This window comes from Salvelinus namaycush, chromosome 30 (assembly GCF_016432855.1).
Source record: "Salvelinus namaycush isolate Seneca chromosome 30, SaNama_1.0, whole genome shotgun sequence".
NCBI lineage: Eukaryota > Metazoa > Chordata > Actinopteri > Salmoniformes > Salmonidae > Salvelinus > Salvelinus namaycush.
This window is the reverse complement of record NC_052336.1, coordinates 11,869,669-11,897,247: the sequence shown is the minus strand read 5'-3', so window position 1 is coordinate 11,897,247 and position 27,579 is coordinate 11,869,669. Positions and strand designations below refer to the sequence as shown.

Below are 27,579 nucleotides of genomic sequence, written 5' to 3'. Positions count from 1 at the left end.
GAGGAGGGCTGGGTAGATAGAGAGGGGATGGGGTTTTATATAACTTATTATATATATTGAAGAAAATCTATATATTCAAAATAAAGAGAGCGGGCTGGGGTTAGAGAGAGTGGACTGGGTTAGAGAGGAGAGGGCTGGGTAGAGAGAGTGGGCTGGGGTAGAGAGAGGGATGGGGTTAGAGAGAGTGGAGCGGGTAGAGAGAGCGGCAATGGTGATAGAGAGAGAGGGCCTGGGGAGTGAGAGAGGCTGGGAAGAGGTGGCTTAAGGGTGGGATAGGAGAGAGAGGGCTGGGGTAGAGAGAGGGACTGGGGTAGAGAAAGAGGCGTATAGGGATTGGGTGAGAGGGCGGAAGAGAGAGGGCTGGTTAGGAGTAGCGGGTAAAGAGGTGGAGGAGAATGGGCTGGTAGGCGCTGGGGTGAGAGAGGCTGGTAGAGAGAGGGATGGGTAGCAGAGAGAGGGCTGGGCGTAGGATAGAAGAGGGATGGGATAGAGAGAGGAAGGCTGTGGGGTAGAGAGAGGGATGGGGTAGTGGAAGTAGGGACTGGGGTCGGGAGAGTGACTGGGATAGAGAGAGACGGGGTAAGAGGATAGGGAGTGGGTAGAGAGGGGTATGAGAGGACTGGGGTAGGACAGAGGGATGGGATTAGAGAGAGGGCTGGGGTGAAAGAGAGGGCATGGATAGAGAGAAGGTGGGGTAGAAGATAGGGTGGTATAGAAGAGAGGAGACTGTGAGGATGGATGGATAGAGAAGGTGGGTGTGTATGAGAGAGAGGTGGGGATAAGAGAGGGCTGGGGTATAAGTAGAAGAGAGGGGGTGGGGATATAGGAGAGGGGCTGGGGTAGAAAGGAGGGACTGGGATAGAGAGAGTGGACTGGGTAGAGGAAGAGGGCTGGGTAAGAGAAGTGGGATGGAGATGAGGCTGAGAGGCATAGAGGAGATGGCGGGGATGATAGAGAGAGAGGGCTGGTAGGGAGTGCCATGTGAGAGAAGAGGGCTAGGGTAGAGAGAGAGGGCTGTGGTGAGAGAGAGAGGCTGGGTACGAGAGAGGGCTGGGGTAAGAGAAGGGCGGGTAGAGAGAGTGCTGGGTGTAGAAGATGGAGTGGGCGTGGGAGCACGCCCTGGTATAAAAGAGGGAGAGGGACTGGGGCAAAGCGCTGGGTAGAGAGAAGGCTGGGGTAGAAGAGAGGGCTGGGGTAGAGAGAGTGGGCTGGGTAAGAGAGAGGGATGGGGATAAAGAGAGGGCTGGGTTATTAGAGGAGCTGGGTAGAGGTGGGTGGTAGAGCGAGGGTGGGGTGAGAGATAGAGGGCTGGGGTAAGTAGAGAGAGTGGCTGGGGTAGAGATAGAGTAGGGCTGGGGTAGAGAGGATTTTGGGAGAGGGCTGGGGATAGAGAGAGGGGGCTGGGAGATAGATGAGAGGGACTGTGGTTAAGAGATGGGTGGGATAGAGAGAGTGGACTGGGGTTAGAGAGAGGGGCTGGGGTAGGAGGGAGAGGGCTGGGAGAGAGTGAGAGGGCTGGGATAGTGAGGTGAGAGGGTAAGAGAGGTAGGCTGGGGTGAGAGAAGAGAGGGCTGGGTATGAGAGAGGGCATGGGAATAAGAGAGAGTGACTGGGGTGAGAGAGAGGGGTGGAGAGTGAGGACTGGAGAAGAGAGGCTGGGGTATTGGGTAAAGAAGGTTAGAGAGAGGCGATGGGTATAAGAGAGAGAGGGCTGGGGTCAGAGAGAGGGATGGGGTAATATAGAGAGAGGCTGGGGTAGAGAGAAGTGGATGGGTTTAGAGTAGGATTGTAGGGACTGGGGTAGAGAGAGAGGGTGGGAGGTAAATTAGAGAGAGGGCTGGGTTAAGAGAGCTGGGATGGGATAGAGAGAAGAGGACTGGGTAGAGGAGAGGCGTGGGTATGGGAGAGTATGGGAGAGTAGAGGGATGGTAGAGAGGAGGATGGGAAGGGTAGAGAGAGGGGATGGACTATGAAAAGGGCGGTAAAAGAAGAGAAGATGGCTGGGGTAGAGAGAGAGCTGGGGTAGAGAGAGGGACGGGGTAGAGAGAGAGGGCTGGGTAAGAGAGAGGGACTGGATAGAGAGTAGAGGACTGGGTAGAGAATAGTGGCTGGGTAGAGAGAAGAGGCTTGGGTTAGAGAGAGAGGGCTGGGAGTAGAGAGAGGGCTGGGTAGAGTAGAGGGCTGGGGTAGAGAGAGAGGAGGGCTAGGGGTAGAGAGAGTGATGTAGGAGAGGACATGTGGGGTAGAGAGGAGTGGATAGGCTGGTAGAGAGAGGGGACTGGCGATAGAGAGAGACTGGTAGAGAGAGATGGCTGGGGGATGAGAGTAGGGCTAGGAGGTAGATGGGCGGGACAGAGGTGGGTAGAGAGAGGGCTGGGGTAGAAGAGGGCTGGGTAAGGGCTGGGAGAGAGGAGGGCTGGGGTAGAGAGAGAGGGGCTGGGGTAGAGAGGATGGGTAGAGAGAGACGTGAAGGGACTGGGTAGAGAGAGGGTGGGGTAGAGAGAGAGGAGAGAGAGAGCGCGAGAGAGAGGAGGAGAGAGAGAGCGCGCGAGAGAGGAGGAGAAGAGGGAGAGAATGAAGAGAGGAGATGAGAGAGAGAAGAGAGAGAGGGGCTGGGGTAGAGAGAGGGACTGAGGTAGAGAGAGAGACTGGGGTAAGAGAGAGAGAGCTGGGTAGAGAGAGGGCGGGGATGAGAGATGAGAGGGCTAGGGTAGAAGAGAGAGGGGCGGGATAGAGAGAGAGAATTGGCTGGATAAAGAGAGAGAGGGCAAGATGGGGTGATAAAGAGAGGGCTGGGGTAGACAGAGGAAGGCGGGGTAGAAGAGAGTGGGTTGGGGTCAGAGGAGAAGGGCTGGGGCTAGGGAGAGAGAGTGGGCTGGGTAGAGGAGAAGTTAGGCTGGGGTAGAGAGAGGGCTGGGTATAAAGAGAGAGGGGACTGGGTAGAGAGGGGGCTGGGTGGGAGAAGATGGGCTGGGGTAGAGAGAGAAGGTAGTTGGTAGAGGAGTGGCGTGAAGAGGGCTTGGCTAGAGAGAGAGGGCTGGGGTAGAGAGAGAAGGGCTATGGGGTAGAGAGAGTTGATGGGGTAGAGAGAGATAGAAGGAGGAATTCTGTGGTAGAGAGAGGGCTGGATAGAGAGAGGACTGGGGTAGAGAGAGGGCTGGGGTTAGAGAGAGGGCTGGGGGTTAAGCAGAGACTGGGTAGAGGAGGGCTGGGGTAGAGAGAGGACTGGGAGAGAGAGGACTGGGATAGAGAGAGGGTGGGGTAGAGAGAGAGAGAGAGAGAGAGAGAGAGAGAGAGAGAGAGAGAGGAGAGGAGAGAGAGATGAGAGGGGTGGGGTAGAGGACGGACTGAGGTAGAGAGAGAGGACTGGGGAGAGAAGAGGAGAGGTGGGGTAGAGGAGGGGCGGGGTAGAGAGAGAGGCGGGGTAGAGAGAGAGAGGGTGGGATAGAGAGAGAGAAGGTGGGGTATAAAGAGAGTGAGGGCTGGGGCATAAAGAGAGAAGGCTGGGGATAAAAGAGAAGGGGACTGGGGTAGACAGAGACGGCTGGGGTAGCGAGAGTGGGGGGTGGGGTAGAGAGATGGGCTGGGGTAGACGGAGAGTGGGCTGGGGTAGAGGAGTGGCTGGGGTAGAGAGAGGGGGGTAAAGAGGGGGACTGGATAGAGAGGGAGGTGGGGTTAGAGAGAGTGGGCAGTGGGGTAGAGAGAAGGCTTGGGTACGAGAGAGTGTGGCGGGCTAAGAGATAGGCTTGGGGTAGAGAGAGAGGCTGGGGTATAGAGAGAGTGATGGGGTTAGAGGAAGTGGACAGGGGGTAGAGAGAAGAGGACTGGGTTAGAGAGGGGCTGGGGTTCGAGAGAGGGATGGGGTAGAGAGAGGGATGGGGTAGAGAGAGAGTGCTGGGGTAGAGAGAGGGAATCTGGGTAGATAGGAGTAGAGGTGAGGAGTTAGATACGAGAGACGGGCTGGGGTAGAGAGAGTGGGCTGGGGTGAAGGAGGGCTGGTGGTAGAGAGAGAGCGGGCTGGGGTATAAAGAGAGAGGGGCTTGGGATAGAGAAGAGGGACCTGGGGTAGAGAGAAGAGGGCTGGGGTAGAGAGAGAGAGGGGGGTATAAGAGAGAAGAGGGTCCGGGATAAAGAGGAGGGCGGGAGGAGGGCTGGGTAAAGAGAAGAGGGCTGGGTAGAGAGAGTGGAATGGGGTTAGAGAGAGTGGGGGGGCCTGGTAGAGAGGAGAGGGCTGGGGTAGAAGCGAGGAGTGGGATGGGTAGAGACGGGGATGGGGTGTAGCAGAGGTGACTGGAGGTAGAAGAGAGGCTGGGTTAGAGAGAGAGGGCTGTGGTAGAGAGAGTGGACTGGGGATAGGAGAGAGGTAGAGGTGGACTAGGAAGAGCGTAGGAAGGGGCTGGTAGAGAGAGTGGACCTGGTGTAAGAGAGAGCTGGTAGGAGAGGACTCTGGTAAAGGACTGGGTTAGAGAGAGTGGGCTGTGGTAGAGAGAGAGTGCTGGGGTAGAGAGAGAGGGCTGAGGTAGAAGAGAGAGGGCTGGGGTAGAGAGAGGGTGGGGTAGAGAGAGACTGGTTTGATAGAGAGACTGTGATAGAGAGAGGAATGGGGTAGAGAGAGATAGAGAGAATGCTGTGATAGAGAAGGGCCGGGGTAGAGGAGGACTGGGTAGAGGAAGGGCTGGTAGAGAGAGGACTGGGGTAGAGAGAGAGCTGGGGTAGAGAGAGGACTGATAGATAGGGAGGTAGAGAGAGAGAGAGAGAGAGAGAGAGAGAGAGAGAAGAGTAGAGAGAGAGGGAGAGCGGAGAGAGGAGAGAGAGGAGAGATAGAGATAGAGCGCTGGGTAAGAGAGGACTGAGGTAGAGTAGAGACTGGTTAGAGAGAGAGAGGCGCTGGGGTAGAGAGTGGGCTGGGTAGAGGAGAGGGCCTGGGGTAGAGAGAGTGAGAGGGCTGGGATAGAGAGAGGAGTAATGTTGGGGTATAAAGAGAGAGGGCTGGGCATAAGATAGAAGGCTGTGGGGATAAAGAGAGGGCTGGGGTAGACAGAGAAGGCTGTGGTAGAGTAGAGTGGCTAGGGGTTAGAGAGAGAGGGCTGGGGTAGAGAGAGTGGGCTGGGGTAGAGAGAGAGGGCTGGGGTAGAGAGAGGGCTGGGGTATAAAGAGAGAGGGGACTGGGATAGAGAGGGGGCTGGGGTAGAGAGAGTGGGCTGGGGTAGAGAGAGGGCTTGGGTAGAGAGAGTGGGCTGGGGTAGAGAGAGAGGCTTGGGGTAGAGAGAGAGGGCTGGGGTAGAGAGAGAGGGCTGGGGTAGAGAGAGAGGGCTGGGGTAGAGAGAGTGATGGGGTAGAGAGAGGGAGTTGTGGTGGAGAGAGGGCTGGGGTATAAAGAGAGAGGGGACTGGGATAGAGAGAGAGGGCTGGGGTAGAGAGAGAGGGCTGGGGTAGAGAGAGGGCTGGGGTAGAGAGAGTGGGCTGGGGTAGAGAGAGGGATGGGATAGAGAGAGAGGGCTGGGGTAGAGAGAGGGCTGGGGTAGAGAGAGGGCTGGGGTAGAGAGAGGGGTGGGATAGAGAGAGAGGGCTGGGGTAGAGAGAGGGCTGGGGTAGAGAGAGAGGGCTGGGGTAGAGAGAGGTATTTGGGGTGGAGAGAGGGCTGGGATAGAGAGAGGGGGATGGGATATAGAGAGAGGGCTGGGGTAGAGAGAGGGATGGGATAGAGAGAGTGGACTGGGGTAGAGAGAGGGGGCTGGGGTAGAGAGAGGGCTGGGGTAGAGAGAGGGATGGGATACAGAGAGAGGGCTGGGGTAGAGAGAGGGATGGGATAGAGAGAGAGGGCTGGGGTAGAGAGAGGGATGGGGTAGAGTGAGAGGGCTGGGATAGAGAGAGTGGGCTGGAGTAGAGAGAGGGATGGGGTAGAGAGAGGACTGGGGTAGAGAGAGGGAGATGGGATATAGAGAGAGGGCTGGGGTAGAGAGAGGGATGGGATAGAGAGAGGACTGGGGTAGAGAGAGGGATGGGATAGAGAGAGAGGACTGGGGTAGAGAGAGGGATGGGATAGAGAGAGAGGACTGGGGTAGAGAGAGGGATGGGATAGAGAGAGAGGGCTGGGGTAGAGAGAGGTAGAGAGAGGGGGATGGGATATAGAGAGAGGGCTGGGGTAGAGAGAGGGATGGGATAGAGAGAGTGGACTGGGGTAGAGAGAGAGGGCTGGGGTAGAGAGAGGGATGGGATAGAGAGAGAGGGCTGGGGTAGAGAGAGGGATGGGATAGAGAGAGAGGGCTGGGGTAGAGAGAGTGGGCTGGGGTAGAGAGAGAGGCTTGGGGTAGAGAGAGAGGGCTGGGGGAGAGAGAGAGGGCTGGGGTAGAGAGAGGGCTGGGGTAGAGAGAGAGGGCTGGGGTAGAGAGAGTGATGGGGTAGAGAGAGGGAGTTGGGGTGGAGAGAGGGCTGGGGTATAAAGAGAGAGGGGACTGGGATAGAGAGAGAGGGCTGGGGTAGAGAGAGAGGGCTGGGGTAGAGAGAGGGCTGGGGTAGAGAGAGTGGGCTGGGGTAGAGAGAGGGATGGGATAGAGAGAGAGGGCTGGGGTAGAGAGAGGGCTGGGGTAGAGAGTGGGCTGGGGTAGAGAGAGGGATGGGATAGAGATAGAGGGCTGGGGTAGAGAGAGGGCTGGGGTAGAGAGAGAGGGCTGGGGTAGAGAGAGGGATTTGGGGTGGAGAAAGGGCTGGGATAGAGAGAGGGGGATGGGATATAGAGAGAGGGCTGGGGTAGAGAGAGGGATGGGATAGAGAGAGTGGACTGGGGTAGAGAGAGGGGGCTGGGGTAGAGAGAGGGCTGGGGTAGAGAGAGAGGGCTGGGATAGAGTGAGTGGACTGGGGTAGAGAGAGAGGGCTGGGGTAGAGAGAGAGGGCTGGGGTAGAGAGAGGGATGGGATAGAGAGAGAGGGCTGGGGTAGAGAGAGGGATGGGGTAGAGTGAGTGGACTGGGGTAGAGAGAGAGGGCTGGGGTAGAGAGAGAGGGCTGGGGTAGAGAGAGGGATGGGATAGAGAGAGAGGGCTGGGGTAGAGAGAGGGATGGGGTAGAGTGAGAGGGCTGGGGTAGAGAGAGTGGGCTGGAGTAGAGAGAGGGATGGGGTAGAGAGAGGACTGGGGTAGAGAGAGGGGGATGGGATATAGAGAGAGGGCTGGGGTAGAGAGAGGGATGGGATAGAGAGAGAGGACTGGGGTAGAGAGAGGGATGGGATAGAGAGAGAGGACTGGGGTAGAGAGAAGGATGGGATAGAGAGAGAGGGATAGGGTAGAGAGAGGTAGAGAGAGGGGGATGGGATATAGAGAGAGGGCTGGGGTAGAGAGAGGGATGGGATAGAGAGAGTGGACTGGGGTAGAGAGAGAGGGCTGGGGTAGAGAGAGGGATGGGATAGAGAGAGAGGGCTGGGGTAGAGAGAGGGATGGGATAGAGAGAGAGGGCTGGGGTAGAGAGAGTGGGCTGGGGTAGAGAGAGAGGCTTGGGGTAGAGAGAGAGGGCTGGGGTAGAGAGAGAGGGCTGGGGTAGAGAGAGGGCTGGGGTAGAGAGAGAGGGCTGGGGTAGAGAGAGTGATGGGGGAGAGAGAGTGATGGGGTAGAGAGAGGGAGTTGGGGTGGAGAGAGGGCTGGGGTATAAAGAGAGAGGGGACTGGGATAGAGAGAGAGGGCTGGGGTAGAGAGAGAGGGCTGGGGTAGAGAGAGGGCTGGGGTAGAGAGAGTGGGCTGGGGTAGAGAGAGGGATGGGATAGAGAGAGAGGGCTGGGGTAGAGAGAGGGCTGGGGTAGAGAGAGGGCTGGGGTAGAGAGAGAGGGCTGGGGTAGAGAGAGAGGGCTGGGGTAGAGAGAGTGGACTGGGGTAGAGAGAGAGGGCTGGGGTAGAGAGAGTGGACTGGGGTAGAGAGAGAGGACTGGGGTAGAGAGAGTGGGCTGTGGTAGAGAGAGAGGGCTGGGGTAGAGAGAGAGGGCTGAGGTAGAGAGAGAGGGCTGGGGTAGAGAGAGGACTGGGGTAGAGAGAGGGCTGGGGTAGAGAGAGGGCTGGGGTAGAGAGAGGACTGGGGTAGAGAGAGGACTGGGATAGAGAGAGGACTGGGGTAGAGAGAGATAGAGAGAATGCCGTGGTAGAGAGAGGGCTGGGGTAGAGAGAGGGCTGGGGTAGAGAGAGGGCTGGGGTAGAGAGAGAGAGGGCTGGGGCATAAAGAGAGAAGGCTGGGGCATAAAGAGAGGGCTGGGGTAGACAGAGAAGGCTGGGGTAGAGAGAGTGGGTTGGGGTAGAGAGAGAGGGCTGGGGTAGAGAGAGTGGGCTGGGGTAGAGAGAGTGGGCTGGGGTAGAGAGAGGGCTGGGGTATAAAGAGAGAGGGGACTGGGATAGAGAGGGGGCTGGGGTAGAGAGAGTGGGCTGGGGTAGAGAGAGGGCTTGGGTAGAGAGAGTGGGCTGGGGTAGAGAGAGAGGCTTGGGGTAGAGAGAGAGGGCTGGGGTAGAGAGAGAGGGCTGGGGTAGAGAGAGTGATGGGGTAGAGAGAGATAGAGAGAATGCTGTGGTAGAGAGAGGGCTGGGGTAGAGAGAGGACTGGGGTAGAGAGAGGGCTGGGGTAGAGAGAGGGCTGGGGTAGAGAGAGGACTGGGGTAGAGAGAGGGCTGGGGTAGAGAGAGGACTGGGGTAGAGAGAGGACTGGGATAGAGAGAGGGCTGGGGTAGAGAGAGAGAGAGAGAGAGAGAGAGAGAGAGAGAGAGAGAGAGAGGGCTGGGGTAGAGAGAGGACTGAGGTAGAGAGAGAGGACTGGGGTAGAGAGAGAGAGGGCTGGGGTAGAGAGAGGGCTGGGGTAGAGAGAGAGGGCTGGGGTAGAGAGAGAGAGGGCTGGGATAGAGAGAGAGAAGGTTGGGGTATAAAGAGAGAGGGCTGGGGCATAAAGAGAGAAGGCTGGGGCATAAAGAGAGGGCTGGGGTAGACAGAGACGGCTGGGGTAGAGAGAGTGGGCTGGGGTAGAGAGAGAGGGCTGGGGTAGAGAGAGTGGGCTGGGGTAGAGAGAGTGGGCTGGGGTAGAGAGAGGGCTGGGGTATAAAGAGAGAGGGGACTGGGATAGAGAGGGGGCTGGGGTAGAGAGAGTGGGCTGGGGTAGAGAGAGGGCTGGGGTAGAGAGAGTGGGCTGGGGTAGAGAGAGAGGCTTGGGGTAGAGAGAGAGGGCTGGGGTAGAGAGAGTGATGGGGTAGAGAGAGTGGACTGGGGTAGAGAGAGAGGACTGGGGTAGAGAGAGAGGGCTGGGGTAGAGAGAGAGGGCTGGGGTAGAGAGAGTGGACTGGGGTAGAGAGAGAGTGCTGGGGTAGAGAGAGTGGACTGGGGTAGAGAGAGAGTGCTGGGATAGAGAGAGAGGGCTGGGGTAGAGAGAGTGGGCTGGGGTTGAGAGAGAGGGCTGGGGTAGAGAGAGAGAGGGCTGGGGTATAAAGAGAGAGGGCTGGGATAGAGAGAGTGGACTGGGGTAGAGAGAGAGGGCTGGGGTAGAGAGAGAGAGGGCTGGGGTATAAAGAGAGAGGGCTGGGGTATAAAGAGAGAGGGCTGGGGTAGAGAGAGGGCTGGGGTATAAAGAGAGAGGGCTGGGGTAGAGAGAGTGGACTGGGGTAGAGAGAGTGGGCTGGGGTAGAGAGAGAGGGCTGGGGTAGAGAGAGAGAGGGCTGGGGTATAAAGAGAGGGCTGGGGTAGAGAGAGTGGACTGGGGTAGAGAGAGAGGGCTGGGGTAGAGAGAGAGGGCTGGGGTAGAGAGAGTGGACTGGGGTAGAGAGAGAGGACTGGGGTAGAGAGAGTGGACTGGGGTAGAGAGAGAGGGCTGGGGTAGAGAGAGAGGGCTGGGGTAGAGAGAGTGGACTGGGGTAGAGAGAGAGGGCTGGGGTAGAGAGAGTGGACTGGGGTAGAGAGAGAGGACTGGGGTAGAGAGAGTGGGCTGTGGTAGAGAGAGAGGGCTGGGGTAGAGAGAGAGGGCTGAGGTAGAGAGAGAGGGCTGGGGTAGAGAGAGGGCTGGGGTAGAGAGAGGACTGGTTTTAGAGAGAGGGCTGGGGTAGAGAGAGGACTGGGGTAGAGAGTGGACTGGGATAGAGAGAGGACTGGGGTAGAGAGAGATAGAGAGAATGCTGTGGTAGAGAGAGGGCCGGGGTAGAGAGAGGACTGGGGTAGAGAGAGGGCTGGGGTAGAGAGAGGGCTGGGGTAGAGAGAGGACTGGGGTAGAGAGAGGGCTGGGGTAGAGAGAGAGAGAGAGAGAGAGAGAGAGAGAGAGAGAGAGAGAGAGGGCTGGGGTAGAGAGAGGACTGAGGTAGAGAGAGAGGACTGGGTTAGAGAGAGAGAGGGCTGGGGTAGAGAGAGGGCTGGGGTAGAGAGAGAGGGCTGGGGTAGAGAGAGAGAGGGATGGGATAGAGAGAGAGAAGGTTGGGGTATAAAGAGAGAGGGCTGGGGCATAAAGAGAGAAGGCTGGGGCATAAAGAGAGGGCTGGGGTAGACAGAGAAGGCTGGGGTATAAAGAGAGAGGGGACTGGGATAGAGAGGGGGCTGGGGTAGAGAGAGTGGGCTGGGGTAGAGAGAGGGCTTGGTTAGAGAGAGTGGGCTGGGGTAGAGAGAGAGGCTTGGGGTAGAGAGAGAGGGCTGGGGTAGAGAGAGAGGGCTGGGGTAGAGAGAGTGATGGGGTAGAGAGAGGGAGTTGTGGTGGAGAGAGGGCTGGGGTATAAAGAGAGAGGGGACTGGGATAGAGAGAGAGGGCTGGGGTAGAGAGAGAGGGCTGGGGTAGAGAGAGGGCTGGGGTAGAGAGAGTGGGCTGGGGTAGAGAGAGGGATGGGATAGAGAGAGAGGGCTGGGGTAGAGAGAGGGCTGGGGTAGAGAGTGGGCTGGGGTAGAGAGAGGGGTGGGATAGAGAGAGAGGGCTGGGGTAGAGAGAGGGCTGGGGTAGAGAGAGAGGGCTGGGGTAGAGAGAGGGATTTGGGGTGGAGAGAGGGCTGGGATAGAGAGAGGGGGATGGGATATAGAGAGAGGGCTGGGGTAGAGAGAGGGATGGGATAGAGAGAGTGGACTGGGGTAGAGAGAGGGGGCTGGGGTAGAGAGAGGGCTGGGGTAGAGAGAGGGATGGGATACAGAGAGAGGGCTGGGTTAGAGAGAGGGATGGGATAGAGAGAGAGGACTGGGGTAGAGAGAGGGATGGGGTAGAGTGAGAGGGCTGGGGTAGAGAGAGTGGGCTGGAGTAGAGAGAGGGATGGGGTAGAGAGAGGACTGGGGTAGAGAGAGGGAGATGGGATATAGAGAGAGGGCTGGGGTAGAGAGAGGGATGGGATAGAGAGAGGACTGGGGTAGAGAGAGGGATGGGATAGAGAGAGAGGACTGGGGTAGAGAGAGGGATGGGATAGAGAGAGAGGACTGGGGTAGAGAGAGGGATGGGATAGAGAGAGAGGGCTGGGGTAGAGAGAGGTAGAGAGAGGGGGATGGGATATAGAGAGAGGGCTGGGGTAGAGAGAGGGATGGGATAGAGAGAGTGGACTGGGGTAGAGAGAGAGGGCTGGGGTAGAGAGAGGGATGGGATAGAGAGAGAGGGCTGGGGTAGAGAGAGGGATGGGATAGAGAGAGAGGGCTGGGGTAGAGAGAGTGGGCTGGGGTAGAGAGAGAGGCTTGGGGTAGAGAGAGTGATGGGGTAGAGAGAGGGAGTTGGGGTGGAGAGAGGGCTGGGGTATAAAGAGAGAGGGGACTGGGATAGAGAGAGAGGGCTGGGGTAGAGAGAGAGGGCTGGGGTAGAGAGAGGGCTGGGGTAGAGAGAGTGGGCTGGGGTAGAGAGAGGGATGGGATAGAGAGAGAGGGCTGGGGTAGAGAGAGGGCTGGGGTAGAGTGGGCTGGGGTAGAGAGAGGGATGGGATAGAGAGAGAGGGCTGGGGTAGAGAGAGGGCTGGGGTAGAGAGAGAGGGCTGGGGTAGAGAGAGGGATTTGGGGTGGAGAGAGGGCTGGGATATAGAGAGGGGGATGGGATATAGAGAGAGGGCTGGGGTAGAGAGAGGGATGGGATAGAGAGAGTGGACTGGGGTAGAGAGGGGGGGCTGGGGTAGAGAGAGGGCTGGGGTAGAGAGAGAGGGCTGGGATAGAGTGAGTGGACTGGGGTAGAGAGAGAGGGCTGGGGTAGAGAGAGAGGGCTGGGGTAGAGAGAGGGATGGGATAGAGAGAGAGGGATGGGGTAGAGAGAGGGATGGGGTAGAGTGAGTGGACTGGGGTAGAGAGAGAGGGCTGGGGTAGAGAGAGAGGGCTGGGGTAGAGAGAGGGATGGGATAGAGAGAGAGGGCTGGGGTAGAGAGAGGGATGGGGTAGAGTGAGAGGGCTGGGGTAGAGAGAGTGGGCTGGAGTAGAGAGAGGGATGGGGTAGAGAGAGGACTGGGGTAGAGAGAGGGGGATGGGATATAGAGAGAGGGCTGGGGTAGAGAGAGGGATGGGATAGAGAGAGGACTGGGGTAGAGAGAGGGATGGGATAGAGAGAGAGGACTGGGGTAGAGAGAGGGATGGGATAGAGAGAGAGGACTGGGGTAGAGAGAAGGATGGGATAGAGAGAGAGGGATAGGGTAGAGAGAGGTAGAGAGAGGGGGATGGGATATAGAGAGAGGGCTGGGGTAGAGAGAGGGATGGGATAGAGAGAGAGGGCTGGGGTAGAGAGAGGGATGGGATAGAGAGAGAGGGCTGGGGTAGAGAGAGTGGGCTGGGGTAGAGAGAGGGATGGGATAGAGAGAGAGGACTGGGATAGAGAGAGGGCTGGGGTAGAGAGAGTGGGCTGGGGTAGAGAGAGGGATGGGGTATAAAGAGAGGGATGGGATAGAGAGAGAGGGCTGGGGTAGAGAGAGGGATGGGATAGAGAGAGAGGACTGGGGTAGAGAGAGGGATGGGATAGAGAGAGGGCTGGGGTAGAGAGAGAGGGCTGGGGTAGAGAGAGAGGGCTGGGGTATAAAGAGAGGGATGGGATAGAGAGAGAGGACTGGGGTAGAGAGAGAGGGCTGGGGTAGAGAGAGGGATGGGATAGAGAGAGGGCTGTGGTAGAGAGAGTGGACTGGGGTAGAGAGAGAGGGCTGGGGTAGAGAGAGTGGACTGGGGTAGAGAGAGAGGGCTGGGGTAGAGAGGGTGGACTTGGGTAGAGAGAGAGGGCTGGGGTAGAGAGAGGGATGGGATAGAGAGAGGGCTGTGGTAGAGAGAGTGGACTGGGGTAGAGAGAGAGGGCTGGGGTAGAGAGAGTGGACTGGGGTAGAGAGAGAGGGCTGGGGTAGAGAGAGTGGACTGGGATAGAGAGAGGGCTGGGATAGAGAGAGTGGACTGGGGTAGAGAGAGAGGGCTGGGGTAGAGAGAGTGGACTGGGGTAGAGAGAGAGGGCTGGGGGTATAAAGAGAGGGATGGGATAGAGAGAGGGCTGGGGTAGAGAGAGGGATGGGATAGAGAGAGAGAGGTCTGGGGTAGAGAGAGGGATGGGATAGAGAGAGAGGACTGGGGTAGAGAGAGGGATGGGATAGAGAGAGGACTGGCGTAGAGAGAGGGATGGGATAGAGAGAGAGGACTGGGGTAGAGAGAGGGCTGGGGTAGAGAGAGAGGGATGGGATAGAGAGAGGGCTGGGGTCGAGAGAGGGATGGGATAGAGAGAGGACTGGGGTAGAGAGAGAGGGATGGGATAGAGAGAGGACTGGGGTAGAGAGAGGGATGGGATAGAGAGAGAGGGCTGGGGTAGAGAGAGGGATGGGATAGAGAGAGAGGGCTGGGGTAGAGAGAGGGATGGGATAGAGAGAGGGCTGGGGTAGAGATAGAGGGCTGGGGTAGAGAGAGTGGACTGGGGTAGAGAGAGAGGGATGGGATAGAGAGAGTGGACTGTGGTAGAGAGAGAGGGCTGGGGTAGAGAGAGAGGGCTGGGGTAGAGAGAGGGATGGGATAGAGAGAGAGGGCTGGGGTAGAGAGAGTGGACTGGGGTAGAGAGAGGGCTGGGGTAGAGAGAGGGATGGGATAGAGAGAGAGGGCTGTGGTAGAGAGAGTGGGCTGGGGTAGAGAGAGAGGGATTGGATAGAGAGAGTGGACTGGGGTAGAGAGAGAGGGCTGGGGTAGAGAGAGGGATGGGATAGAGAGAGAGGGCTGGGGTAGAGAGAGGGCTCGGGTAGAGAGAGGGATGGGATAGAGAGAGGGCTGGGGTAGAGATAGAGGGCTGGGGTAGAGAGAGTGGGCTGGGGTAGAGAGAGAGGGCTGGGGTATAAAGAGAGAGGGGACTGGGATAGAGAGAGGGCTGGGATAGAGAGAGAGGGCTGGGGTAGAGAGAGGGATGGGATAGAGAGAGAGGGCTGGGGTAGAGAGAGGGATGGGATAGAGAGAGAGGGCTGGGGTAGAGAGAGGGATGGGATAGAGAGAGAGGGCTGGGATAGAGAGAGGGATGGGATAGAGAGAGTGGACTGGGGTAGAGAGAGAGGGCTGGGGTAGAGAGAGTGGGCTGGGGTAGAGAGAGGGATGGGATAGAGAGAGAGAGGACTGGGGTATATAGAGAGAGGACTGGGGTAGAGAGATAGGGAGGGCTGTGGTAGAGAGAGAGAGAGGTGGGGTATAGCGAGAGAGAGGAATGAAGTAGAGAGAGAGGGCTGGGGTATATAGAGAGAGGACAGGGGTAGAGCACAGCAGGCCATATTTCCTGTGACTGAGCCCTAGCTTCAGTCATCCCAGAGGAAATGAATGGGCTCAGGGAAGGACCAGGAGGATCTTACTGTGTGGTGCACCTGCACCACTAGCTACATAACTACACTGAATACATACCAGCTCGTTGAACAATCATACATTTTCACCCACTTTTTGGGGGGGAATATAAATATTTGTTTAACCCAAATGCCTTTAGCAGTCATTCAATGCTCTTAATTGCTATGGTAATTACACATACTTTTGGAATTGAGGGTCAATTTGGACAGAGCAAAGGTTTTTTAGTTCAAATAAGTCACAAGCCCTTCATAGTGTGTGTATGTTACATGAAAGGCATTGCCTAATTATTTCATCATGCCTTTTTATTCATATTTAATGCAGATGAATTTTACCCCCCAAAACAGTCATTAGTGAGAGTTGGCTAGAGATACTATAAACGGGTGGATTTGTTGTTAGGGTGTTTATACCTCACAAAGAGAATGTAAAATGATGATATCTGGAAGTGACTTTAGGCTTACTCTGAGTAGAATTCCTGTATACACTCTTATTTACACTCTATTCTTCTTCTGCCTGTTTTGTTTACAACAAAGTTTCCTAAAAACAGCCCTCAGAACATAAATAATAAGTCAATTTTCAAACCTAAACATATTAAATATTCTTCCTTTGATCGACCAAATGTTTTTGTTTTATTTTCAGCATGGTTTACAGTGACACATTTCCCTCTAGACCTGTTGGAAAACATTACAAACAAGTACAACATAAAACAAGCAATAACAAAATACTACAATGGCTCCAAACTGTAGCATTGGGGACAAGGCTGTGGCTAGGGCTTGGTCCCCCTGGTGGCAGTAGAATGTTTATCCTCACAGTTGACACTAAGGCCATGAGGACAGAGGTGGCTACTTAAAATAATGATACATGTTAAACATTGCACACATAATCCATACCCTGTACGTTACCGGGTTTGCAAATAATATCAGTGTTTTTTACAGAATAGATCTCTGAAAATGATGTGACAGAAGCAATCAATAAAGAAGTCCCATCAGCTGCATCCTACAGTACATTGACTGAAATCTACCATGTCTTCAACTTTTGAGAAAATACCGTCAGGTACTTGATGTAGAAGACACGTGACATTAACAAGAATGACCACGTGTGAATCTCCAAGTGAGATATTGGATAGGAGACTATTCTGATTGTTGTTCTTGTTGTACTGAGGGGCACAAGGGGCATCTTATTTTCTGTCCGATAATTGAATTTCTTCCCCTCTGCTGTGCCAAGTTGTGTTTTGGTGCGTAACCAGGGGCCTAGTGGTTTTCTGAGCCTCGTAGGAACAATTCCTATTATTTACTTGACTGTGACCCCATATCGAGACCCCGAAAGTCTCTCATTCTCCAGGAATCCACTCCTAAAGCGTACATCTAATGGTGCCTTGCGTTTTTACTGGACTGTAATGAATGTTCCAATTACACTGAAGGTGATGGAGGCGATTTTCCTATGATATGACTGATTGCATCTGGCACACTCCATTTCGCTATCTCCCTGCTTTCCAGGCACTCCTGCGGTCAGCCGGGGCTACAGGGAGGAAACTTAAGATCCACTTTAGTAATACACCCTCTCAATGCATTGCCAAACCACGATGCCGCCGAGGTGACTACAGAATTACGTGCTCTAAATAAATTGATTCATACTTGCAGAAATGTGTCAAATGACCTTTCCGCCGCTCATTACACATGGTGCACATTACGCCAGAGAAATGCTCCTTGTTTGGGTCCTTTGTCTCACCCCCGCTCTGCCACCTCTAGGGGGAATGGTAATTAATTGAAATCATTTCCATGTGTAAGGTTGTGCAGGTCCCTCTTCGCCGTGTGTCAATGGGTCGATAGGTATTTGGAGCGTACAGTGGAGGTGATAAGAACTCCAGTCACACTGTGTTAAATGATTGCCAAAGCACCGTAAAAAAGCCAACTCAAGGGCAGATGAGTTTGAGGAGAGGCAGAGGCTCTGTCCTTAGCCGATGACATTCCGACAGTGGTGGCGATGGTCAGTACCCGCAGAAATTGAAATATTTCGGATCATTCAAGGCTGGGCACATTTTTCATTTTCTGACTTTTGAGGTTGTCTGTGAGAATCGAACAGTCTCCTTGGAGGTGGTATCATCCTGGTTGACTGAATGTAGAGAGGGTATTTTACCCAGCCTGCTCTTTGCAGAAATGGAAAGAACGTTTGAAATGAAGGGTTTATCCTGATCAGAGGCTGGCTGCCAGAGAGAGCTGTGACTTTAAGAGGGGCCCATACATGCTGTTGATTAGTTTTACTGAGTGGATATGCAGAGACCAATAAATTAAATATGAATAAATTAAAAATGTACTCTAGCAGAAAATTGCTTGGAAAACAACCACCTCCCTATTAAAATATGTATAGTAATGCCTTTTATGTGCTGTAACTTGGGATTAGATATCACTGTAAATTAACACGCCATCCAACCGTAGTCGAGAACTTTTCACTTTTAACAAGGACTTATAAAAAAAGCATTTACTCTAGTGTGTTCACTAATTAATTTGATATTCAAATGAGCGTATGTATTATAATTGCAAATATCTCAAATAAGAGTAGTTTAAAAAAGGAATAGTGTCAACAAAGATTGATGAGGCTTGCTTTGAAATTGCCATCTGTCTCAAATGTTTACTTGAGGTGTGGTTTTTACGCCTTTCTTCTTCTTTAGAAATCCAACCCACTGCTGAGACATCATGGTTTCCCCTCCTCCTTTATCATTTTGAATATGTTTGTTTTGGTAAAATGGTTGCATTGTAGCACAGCAAGGGAGGACTCACACACACAGATGCAAACATTGAAGGGGATCAGGGACATCAGCATGTGTGATGAGCTCCTACAGATAACGTCTCTGAAATGTTTCCATGACATTGTAGCTGCGTTACCTCATTAGCAGAAAGTCACGGCAGCAGAGAGGTGTGGTGTGAGGGAGGATGTTGTGTTGGGGAGTGGATGGGGGGCTCAGCTGCAGGTATCGGGTCTCTGCAGATGAGCTGATTAATTAAAGGGAGCTCTATTAAGGTTATTGAGATGCAGCCCCCACCCCCTCCACCCTCATCTCTGCCTGGCAGTGAATAAAAGGGGTTCTAGCGGAAGGGGGGCCAGGGGAGGGATGCATCCTCTCCTCCTTTGACATTAGCGGTCCTGCACCCCCCCACAGGTGCCATCTCCTCACCCCACCCTCTCCAGGCTGCAAAATGGGCTGCAGGGTTTTAATCCTCCCACTCGGGAGGCTGCTCGCACCCCCCCTTGCTCCCATCTGTCAGGAGCACCACTGGAGACGGGGGCAGAGGGCGCATCCCTGGTTCCATCCCGCCGAATTTCTAATTTCCTTTGCCTCCATGCCTTGTCGCAAACTCACACCCCTAACCTAGCACCCATACCGTCCTGCTTGTTCTGTGCACTCTCCTTCTCCCTCTCTGTACTTCTGCAAAATCTGATAGAAGTTTGGTGCATCAAGAAAAATAACTAGCTGACGTTTGTTTGCTTTTTTAATACATAAATGGATTATACTGCAGCATATGAAGACATCAGACCAACCAGTTTTCCTCCGTGTTTTTCAATCTCTTTAAATGTCTTCTTCCCTGAGGTCTGTAGATGCACACACTTACTGCAGGTCACATTCCACAATTCAATTTGGAGATTTTTTCCCATCTATATTGAATTAAAAGTCTGGCACAAGAAAATGAGGACCATATGCTGAAATCCCATCTCTGCCTCTGACAACGCATTAGCCATACAGGAGGTTGTCTAAACAGACCTTATGCAAATTCAGTTCACGGGTCTAAAGGGAGGAGGGGTTTACAAACTGAATGAATCATTGTTATCTTCAATGCTTTTTTTCTCAGATCAGTGGATTATGCTGGGCGAAAATGTCCCTCTCAACATGCTATTTTCCTTAAATGAGTCATTGACACATCACAGCAAACATGCAGTTGTTCATCACTGACAACTTACATACACCATCATAATTATTTAATGGCTCAATCAATCACACACGTATCGTATACGGCTGCATTCACACATGAAACCAGATAGCAGGCCATTCTAGCCAGCACCCACCTGTCAACTCTAGAAATTAACTCTGGAATCCACTACAGCTCCATCTGGTGCTTACATAAGTAGTATCAAGTAAATTGCAAATGTAATCCCACATTATTACAGTTTGGTGTTTTCCCATTTCCTTTTGCCCTTCATTTTTATTGATAATATAGACTGAGTATACAAAACATTAAGGACACCTGCTCTTTCCAAGACACACTGACCAGATGAAAGCTATGATCCCTTGATGTCACTTGGTAAATCCACTTCAGTGTAGGTTAAAGAAGGATTTTAAAGCCTTGAGACATGGATTGTGTGTGTGCCATAGGGTGAATGGGCAAGACAAAACATTTAAGTGCCTTTGAACGAGGTATGGTAGTAAGTGGCAGGCGCACCGGTTTGTGTCAAGAACTGCAACACTGCTGGGTTTTTCACGCTCAACAGTTTCCTGTGTGTATCAAGAATGGTCCTCCACCCAAAGAACATCCAGCCAACTTGACACAACTGTGGGAAGCATTGGAGTCAACATGGGCCAGCATCCCTGTGGAACACTTTCAACACCTTGTGGAGTCCATGCCCCCCAACTCAATATTAGGAAGGTATGCTCAGTGAATACTACAAAATATATTTAATTTGTCATTCACTCTGTGCTCCCATGAAGCATATTTTTTTTATTTTGAAAGTTGTGTATCAAAACTAGGCTCTAAAACAACCTTTCCCTCCTGTAGCCAGTCATTCATCGCGGCATGCGGTACCATCCAACCGGCCCGGAAAGGCAAGCATGCCTACCTGGACAAAGCACTGGCAGCCTTTGATTAAAGGGAGCTATTTACAGTTTAAAGGCCGTGAACCAATCGCCAAAAAGGAAAAATGTGCCATGTGCTTCACTTCAAAAGAGCTAATCCAACCACCACACACATACACACAGAGAAAGCCTCTGCTCAATCCGTGCTCCACTGTCTGCACACATTCACTTCAAGATGCAAATGGGTGGATTTGATATACAGCCTCTGTGGGTTCTGCTTGACTACTTTAATGTTGTATCTATGCTGGGGATTATTCTCTCTACAGCAGAAAGACCTGTGCTTGAATGGCAGAGCCCTCAAAGTAGCTCCTGCTGCTTTCAATGGCCTCCCAAACGAGATTAGAGCCATAGTTGCCCTCAGTTCCAATCCCCTGCGTTTTGATGGCGTGTAACCAGCCTGTGTGCCACTGGCGGACTGTATTGACACCAAGAGGGTCAACTGCATTTTTTGAGACTTTAGAAAGTGAGAGGTCAAAACAGAATAACAGAAAAGTTATCACAAAATCAGAACAAAAAATATATCATTTCTGATTATGTTTATTGAACACAAAATAATGGAGTTTCTGTACATTAGTTTCTTCTCATGATGCTTGGCAATCATCCTTAAATCATCCTAAGAACAGCTCAATGAAAATAATAAACAGCAGACAAGCTTGAGCCCCTGGTCGCCACTGACTACTAATATGTTAATGACATTTGTGGGGAAAAACAAAGCACTTTGAAGATCTTTCATACCAAATTTGCCCATTAGGATACTGAAAGAAATAGAAAAGTATACTTTTACAGTACATAGAAAACACTAACAGCTACACAACCCAGTGTACCACTAATAAATCATGAATTATGCCCAACGGAATAAATAAGATAGAGATGAACACTCCCTTTGAGTTTCCCCATCTAATTTTAGTGTATTTTGAAACGACTCAGACTGTCAGTGAGTTTGATATGGAAAATGCAGACAAAGTATGTAACTAAGCATAACAGAAACGACAGGTAACCTAAGAGGTCAGTGGAGACGCAACAGGGATAGTTTGAACAACCGGAATCAGGTGCTTTACAGTGAAATCGTTGCTAGGTCTTTGTGGGCCTCTACCTTCCCTGGACCGGCTGCTGGTTTGGGAGCTGGCCCCACTGGGGAAGAGGTTGGGCGGGTCTCACTCTTGTCCTGAGACGATTTGCACTCGACTGCCTGGAGAGTTTGCCACCTGTATGGGACTGCAAAGATAAGATACTCACATTCATCTCACACAAGGCCAACACAACAGGTTCACCTCTACAGAACAACATCTACTGGATCTGTCACTAGCTCGGCTCACCTTCTAGGTAAATCTGTCACCATCTAGTGGTGAGTGAATATCAACAGCACCAACATGATGGCAAAAAAGCATTAAAACGCCCACACTAGTAGAAATCCACTGTTTTGAGCTGAAAGACAATTGCCAGAGCTTACTCTTGATGTTGCACAACGATTGAAGTCAATAATTCATTGTTTTAGGTCAAAATATAATATATTTGGGCTTGAAGTGACAAACCCAAAATTGCCCACTTCGTGCAAATTCGTGCCAATGACGTGTCTTTTCCTATGAAATGAGATGCACATTCTTCTTAGCCTACGTTTCGTTTCAGAGCTGGGTTTTATTTGAATGGTACCCCCCACCAGCATGGCATTGTTTATTAATCATAAACACTTGCAAAGTTTGCGAGTTGCGACTGAGCTGAGAAATATAATAGATCATTTATGAAAGATGCCAAAACTGTAGATAACAAAGTAAAAGTAACTTGTTTCCCCTATCCATCTGTGGCGAGGTATCCATACATTAGGGATGGGCAACTGGCGGCCGCGGTTTGAAGGCCCTCGGAACAGAAGAATTCCCAATTTTGCAATTTGGTTGTGCATCTCAGATTATTCTCTTGTTATGTCAGTCAGTAACCACGTTTCCATCCAGTTTTTATGCGAGTTAAGTCATATCATATAAAAAATAAAAAAATGTTATCATAGAGCCTAGTGGTCTAAGGCACTGCATCGCAATGTTGTAGTGTCACTACTGGGGTTCAATCCCAGGCTGTGTCATTACCGGCCGTGACCGGGAGTCCCATAAGGCGGTGCACAATTGGCACAGCATCGTCCGGGTTAGGGGAAGGCTCTACTCGTCTCATCGCGCTCTAGCAACTCCTTGTGGTGGGCCGGGCACCTGCAGGCTGACTTCACCCAATGATATGGTGTCCTCCCATTACGACTCGGGAAACCTTGCAGTTTATTAGGCTACATGATGATTAATGCTTGATTGCCATTTGACAAATAAAAATATTCTCGCTCTTATCATGTAGACTAGACACTGTATTATTTTCATAGTATACTAGATAGTATTTTTGTTATCTCTTGGTGTCTTTACTATATTTAACTCTTATTTGATTTGTATTTAATGTAATATCTTATGTTGTTCTTGTCTATTACTGTTTTGTACTTTGTTATGCATTTCATTTTTATGTGCACCCCAGGAAGAGTAGCTGCTGCATGTGCATTAGATAATGGGGATCCTAATAAACTAAACTAGACAACCCGCACAGCCTCCCCACACTGTACCTGCGAGCTGTTGGCTTGAGCGCAGGTGCCAAACACAGAGTAGGCACATTTGCTATTTTACACAACAGTTTTTGTGACAAAAGTATTGGTAGAGTTGGAAATGAGATGGAGACACTTCAAACGTTAGATTTTTATTCGGTACATATAAATTTTTATTTATTTTTTACCCCCCTTTTTCTCCCCAATTTCGTGGTATCCAATTGTTAGTAGTTACTATCTTGTCTCATCGCTACAACTCCCGTACGGGCTTGGGAGAGACGAAGGTCGAAAGCCATGCGTCCTCCGAAACACAACCCAACCGCACTGCTTCTTAACACAGCGCGCATCCAACCCGGAAGCCAGCCGCACCAATGTGTCGGAGGAAACACCGTGCACCTGACGACCTTGGTTAGCGTGCACTGCGCCGGCCCGCCACAGGAGTCGCTGGTGCGCGATGAGACAAAGATATCCCTACCGGCCAAACCCTCCCTAACCCGGACGACGCTAGGCCAATTGTGCGTCGCCCCACGGACCTCCCGGTCGCGGCCGGCTGCGACAGAACCCAGAGTCTCTGGTGGCACAGCTAGCACTGCGATGCAGTGCCCTAGACCACTGTGCCACCCGGGAGGCCCGGTACATATACATTTAAATGAAAAAGTATATTTTGTGAGCACTGTGTCATCATTTATCTGAAACAAGTCCATTTGGTGGAAACATAACACCGCTGGTAAAATGTGCATATTTTCTATATGCAGATTCTAGAATATTCACGTGAAAATCTGTCTCCAATTGGATGGAAACCTACAGTGGCTTGCGAAGGTATTCACCCCAATTACTCTTGGGGTATGTCTCTATAAGCTTGGCACATCTAGCCACTGGGATTTTTGCCCATTCTTCAAGGCAAAACTGCTCCAGCTCCTTCAAGTTGGATGGATTCCGCTGGTGTGCAGAAATCTTTAAGTCATACCACAGATTCTCAATTAGATTGAGGTCTGGGCTTTGACTAGGCCATTCCAAGACATTTAAATGTTCCCCTTAAACCACTCAAGTGTTGCTTTAGCAGTATGCCTAGGGTCATTGTCCTGCTGGAAGGTAAACCTCCGTCACAGGTTCAAATCTCTGGAAGACAAACAGGTTTCCCTCAAGAATTTCCCTGTATTTAGTGCCATACATCATTCCTTCAATTCTGACCAGTTTCTCAGTCCCTGATGATGAAAAACATCCCCACTGCATGATGCTGCCACCACGCTTCACTGTGGGGATGTTGTTCTCGGGGTGATGAGGTGTTGGGTTTTTGCCAGACATAGCGTTTTCCTTGATGGCCAAAAAGCTCAATTTTAGCCTCATCTGACCAGAGTACCTTCTTCCATATGTTTGGAGAGTCTCCCACATGCCTTTTGGCGAACACCAAACGTGTTTGCTTATTTTTATCTTTAAAAGCTCTTAAGGATACGCCCCTTTTCCCCCCCAATCGGCTTAAATTAAATACCCAAATCTAACTGCCTGTAGCTCAGGCCCTGAAGCAAGGATATGCATATTCTTGGTACCATTTGAAAGGAAACACCTTGAAGTTTGTGGAAATGTGAAAGGAATGTAGGAGAATATAACACAATAGATCTGGTAAAAGATAATACAAAAAAGGGAAAAAAACTGTTATTTTGTATTTTTTTGTACCATCATCTTTGAAATGCAAGAGAAAAGCCATAATGTATTATTCCAGCCCAGGTGCAATTTAGATGTTGACCACTAGATGTCAGCAGTGTATGTGCACAGTTTTAGACTGATCCAATGAACCATTGCATTGCTGTTCAAAATTATGGCTGCCCAATTGTGCCTAATTTGTTTATTAATAACTTTTCATGTTCAAAATTGTGCACTCTCCTCAAACAATAGCATGGTATTCTTTCACTGTAATAGCCTTCTACCAATATCAGATATGTCTATGTCCTGGGAAATGTTCTGGTGACTTATAACCTCATGCTAATCGCATTAGCCTATGTTAGCTCAACCAACCCGTGGAAGGGACACTGATCCCAAAGAAGTTTTAAGCAATGGCTTTTTTCTGGCCACTCTTCCGTAAAGCCCAGCTCTGTGGAGTGTACGGCTTGAAGTGGTCCTATGGACAGATACTCCAATCTCCTCTGTGGAGCTTTGCAACTCCTTCAGGGTTATCTTTGGTCTCTTTGTTGCCTCTCTGATTAATGCCCTCCTTGCCTTGTCCGTGAGTTTTGGTGGGCGGCCGTCTCTTGGCAGGTTTGTTGTGGTGCCATATTCTTTCCATGTTTTAATAATGGATTTAATGGTACTCAGTGGGATGTTCAAAGTTTATGATATTTTTTTATAACCCAACCCTGATCTGTACTTCTCCACAACTTTGTACCTGACCTGTTTGGAGAGCTCCTTGGTCTTCATGGTGCCGCTTGCTTAGTGGTGTCGCAGACTCTGGGGCCTTTCAGAACAGGTGTATAAATATACAGAGATCATTTGACACTTAGATTGCACACAGGTGTACTTTATTTAACTAATTATGTGACTTCTGAAGGTAATTGGTTGCACCAGATCTTATTTAGGGGCTTCATAGCAAAGGGGTGAATACATATGCATGCACCACTTTTCCATTTTGTAGAATTTTTTGAAAACAAGTTATTTTTTTCATTTCACTTCACCAATTTGGACTATTTTGTGTATATCCATTGCATAAAATCTAAATAAAAATCCATTTAAATTACAGGTTGTAATGCAACAAAATAGGAAAATGCCAAGGGGCTTGCAAGGCACTGTAGCTAGTGATAGTCAGTCAATTAGCCTATGTCAGCAAAACATTTTCTCTCTGGCCCATGGCAAAATGAGTAGAATTGCATGAAATTAGTTATAAAATTGCAAAATCTTCTCTCCGCTCCATGGCAAAATGTGCTTAATTTAAGCAAACTTGCTTTATGGATGCGAGTACACAAACCCAGCAACTGCAGACCATGATGAGTTCAGATTTTTTGTGGCCCCCACCCTCAAAGTTGCCCATCCTTGCCCTACATGCTTATGACAAATCCAGCTCCAGAACCAGCCATAGCCTAGCTGGCTAATCTTTTGAACAACAGATAACATTAGCTAGCCAAATAAAGTTAGCATGCTAGCTAGCTAGCTAGCTACACTGACAGTCGTCAGAACCCTGCTTGTTGCTTTTCCCCACTCCACGTGGAAATCACCACAATGGTCCCACCCCTAATTCATGAATATGTATTAGCAGCTTATGTTATTCTTCGGAGGTGGAACCTAAACGACAATTTCCACTATAGGACAGGAATTACGTTGAAATAGGGGTGGCATTGCCCTCTGGTGGGGGCCTTTAAAACTAAAAACATTTTCTTTAACAAATCAACCCGTTTTGAGTCAGAACTTACACATTCCAGGCTGTTTTGTGAAGACAAATAGAGATTTAGCTTGGCTTAATATAAAATACATGAATCAATGGCCCGTGTGACAAATTTGAACGATGAAGAGTTGTAAATCATCTTTATTGCATCAATATCAGAAAAAAAAGTCAAAACTGTCAAAAAACAAATATCTAATGGTAGCCTAATTCCCAGTGTTGTGAGAAGAGGACTTTGCAGACAGACTGCTAAATGACTGACCTGTGAAGTGGGGGGACTGAGTGAGTTGCAGACCTTCACAGCAGAGCTGTTGGTTTTCAGTTCATTGGACGATGAGGCAGCAACCTTCTTCTTCTGTCTCTGCAGTGGATTACAGAGATATCGGGGGGGGTTGAATAACCCTAAATATTGTAGAGAGCCTGAACCGCTGGGTGATAACTCCCATGCTTTAAGTATAGCTACGCAACAGAGCCCTAGTCTTTAGTCAAAAACAAGATCATTACCACATAAGCTAATTGATGTGGAAGGGAAACGGAAGATCGTATACCAGAGTGTAACTGAAACAGCTCACTTGCCAAGGCTAATTTTAAACCGGAGCTTGAGTCATGGTGGGTTTAGTGAAAGAGGTTATTTTGAACCTAACACCTATGAAGTGGCAGGTCATGATGGCGTGACTGAGTTGTGTGTACAGTATGTGTGGTAACTTTGCATACTACAGTACCTGTTTGGTGGGGGTGGTGGGTTTGCTGCTGCTACTGTCTGTGTCTCCCTCATAGCTGAGCTCAGCAATGTTCCTGCGGTTACTGGGCGCTGAAGCCACCCTGGGCTCCGGCCTTACCTGGTCCTCCAGCCTGGCCCCACCCTCCATCCCTGCCCTGTTCTCAGGCCTAACCCTAGGTTCCAGTGTTACTGTATGCTCTGATCCTGCCCCGTCCTCCAGTGTTGCCCTGGGCTCCAGAGTCAGGCTGTCCTGGGAGCAGCTGAGAGAGAGCTCGTTCAGCACGTCACTGACCTCCTCGCTCTCCTCCTCTCTCTCCGCCTCCTCCGGGTCATCCCGGAACAGACGCATCATCTCCAGCACGTTGGTGGGTGTGGCCAGAGTGTTGGTGTCACCCTGTAAGACACAGTACCACTAACTAATGTTAGACCCTCTCTAAAGGGTTAATATCACCACACTGCAATAAACCCCATAAACCAGGCTGTGAGATACCAATTCCCAATCCCATCACGTAGCAATACCAGAGAGTCCTTCCTGTACTCATTATTGTTAATGTGAAATGTAGCTGGGTGGATCAGCCCCTTACCGTGATCCAGGAGTTATCCAGCAGCTCATTGGCTGTGATGCGATGGGCGGGATCAACTTTCAGGAGGCAACTCAACACTTTTTTGGCTGGTGAGATAAAAATGTGACAGTCAGTACGCTATGTTAAAGTCATGTAATAATAACCATTGTAAGAAGGACCTGTCAGCTCAACCTGGATGTGGTCAAGTACCATGTGTCCTTAGAGTTCCATATCACCAGAGATGTTACAAATAGAAGTCAGAGAGGTTGAGAAGCAGTACTACTGTATGTCACCTGCATCACTGATAGAGTCCCAGACGGGTCCGTCAAAGTGGAGTTCTCCCTTCTTGATCATCTCAAAGAGTCTTTCCTCAGAGGTGGCGATGAATGGAGGTTCCCAGAATGTCAGTCACACAGCCTACAGGGAGGCAGACCTGTCAGTCACACAGCCTACAGGGAGGCAGACCTGTCAGTCACACAGCCTACAGGGAGGCAGTCCTGTCAGTCACACAGCCTACAGGGAGGCAGTCCTGTCAGTCACACAGCCTACAGGGAGGCAGTCCTGTCAGTCACACAGCCTACAGGGAGGCAGTCCTGTCAGTCACACAGCCTACAGGGAGACTGTCCTGTCAGTCACACAGCCTACAGGGAGACTGTCCTGTCAGTCACACAGCCTACAGGGAGACTGTCCTGTCAGTCACACAGCCTACAGGGAGACTGTCCTGTCAGTCACACAGCCTACAGGGAGACTGTCCTGTCAGTCACACAGCCTACAGGGAGGCAGACCTGTCAGTCACACAGCCTACAG

The 27,579-nt window shown here is 51.3% G+C and overlaps 1 protein-coding gene across 1 annotated transcript in view; it reads right to left on the bottom strand.

The window, feature by feature from the left end:
- LOC120024799 (serine/threonine-protein kinase 33-like) overlaps nt 1-27,579 on the bottom strand; it is a 48,291-nt gene that overhangs the window by 12,932 nt on the left and 7,780 nt on the right. The window contains 4 exon segments of the mRNA XM_038969127.1: nt 25,751-25,849; nt 26,211-26,603; nt 26,794-26,879; nt 27,066-27,170. Of these exon segments, the coding sequence (XP_038825055.1) occupies nt 25,751-25,849; nt 26,211-26,603; nt 26,794-26,879; nt 27,066-27,170 (683 nt within the window).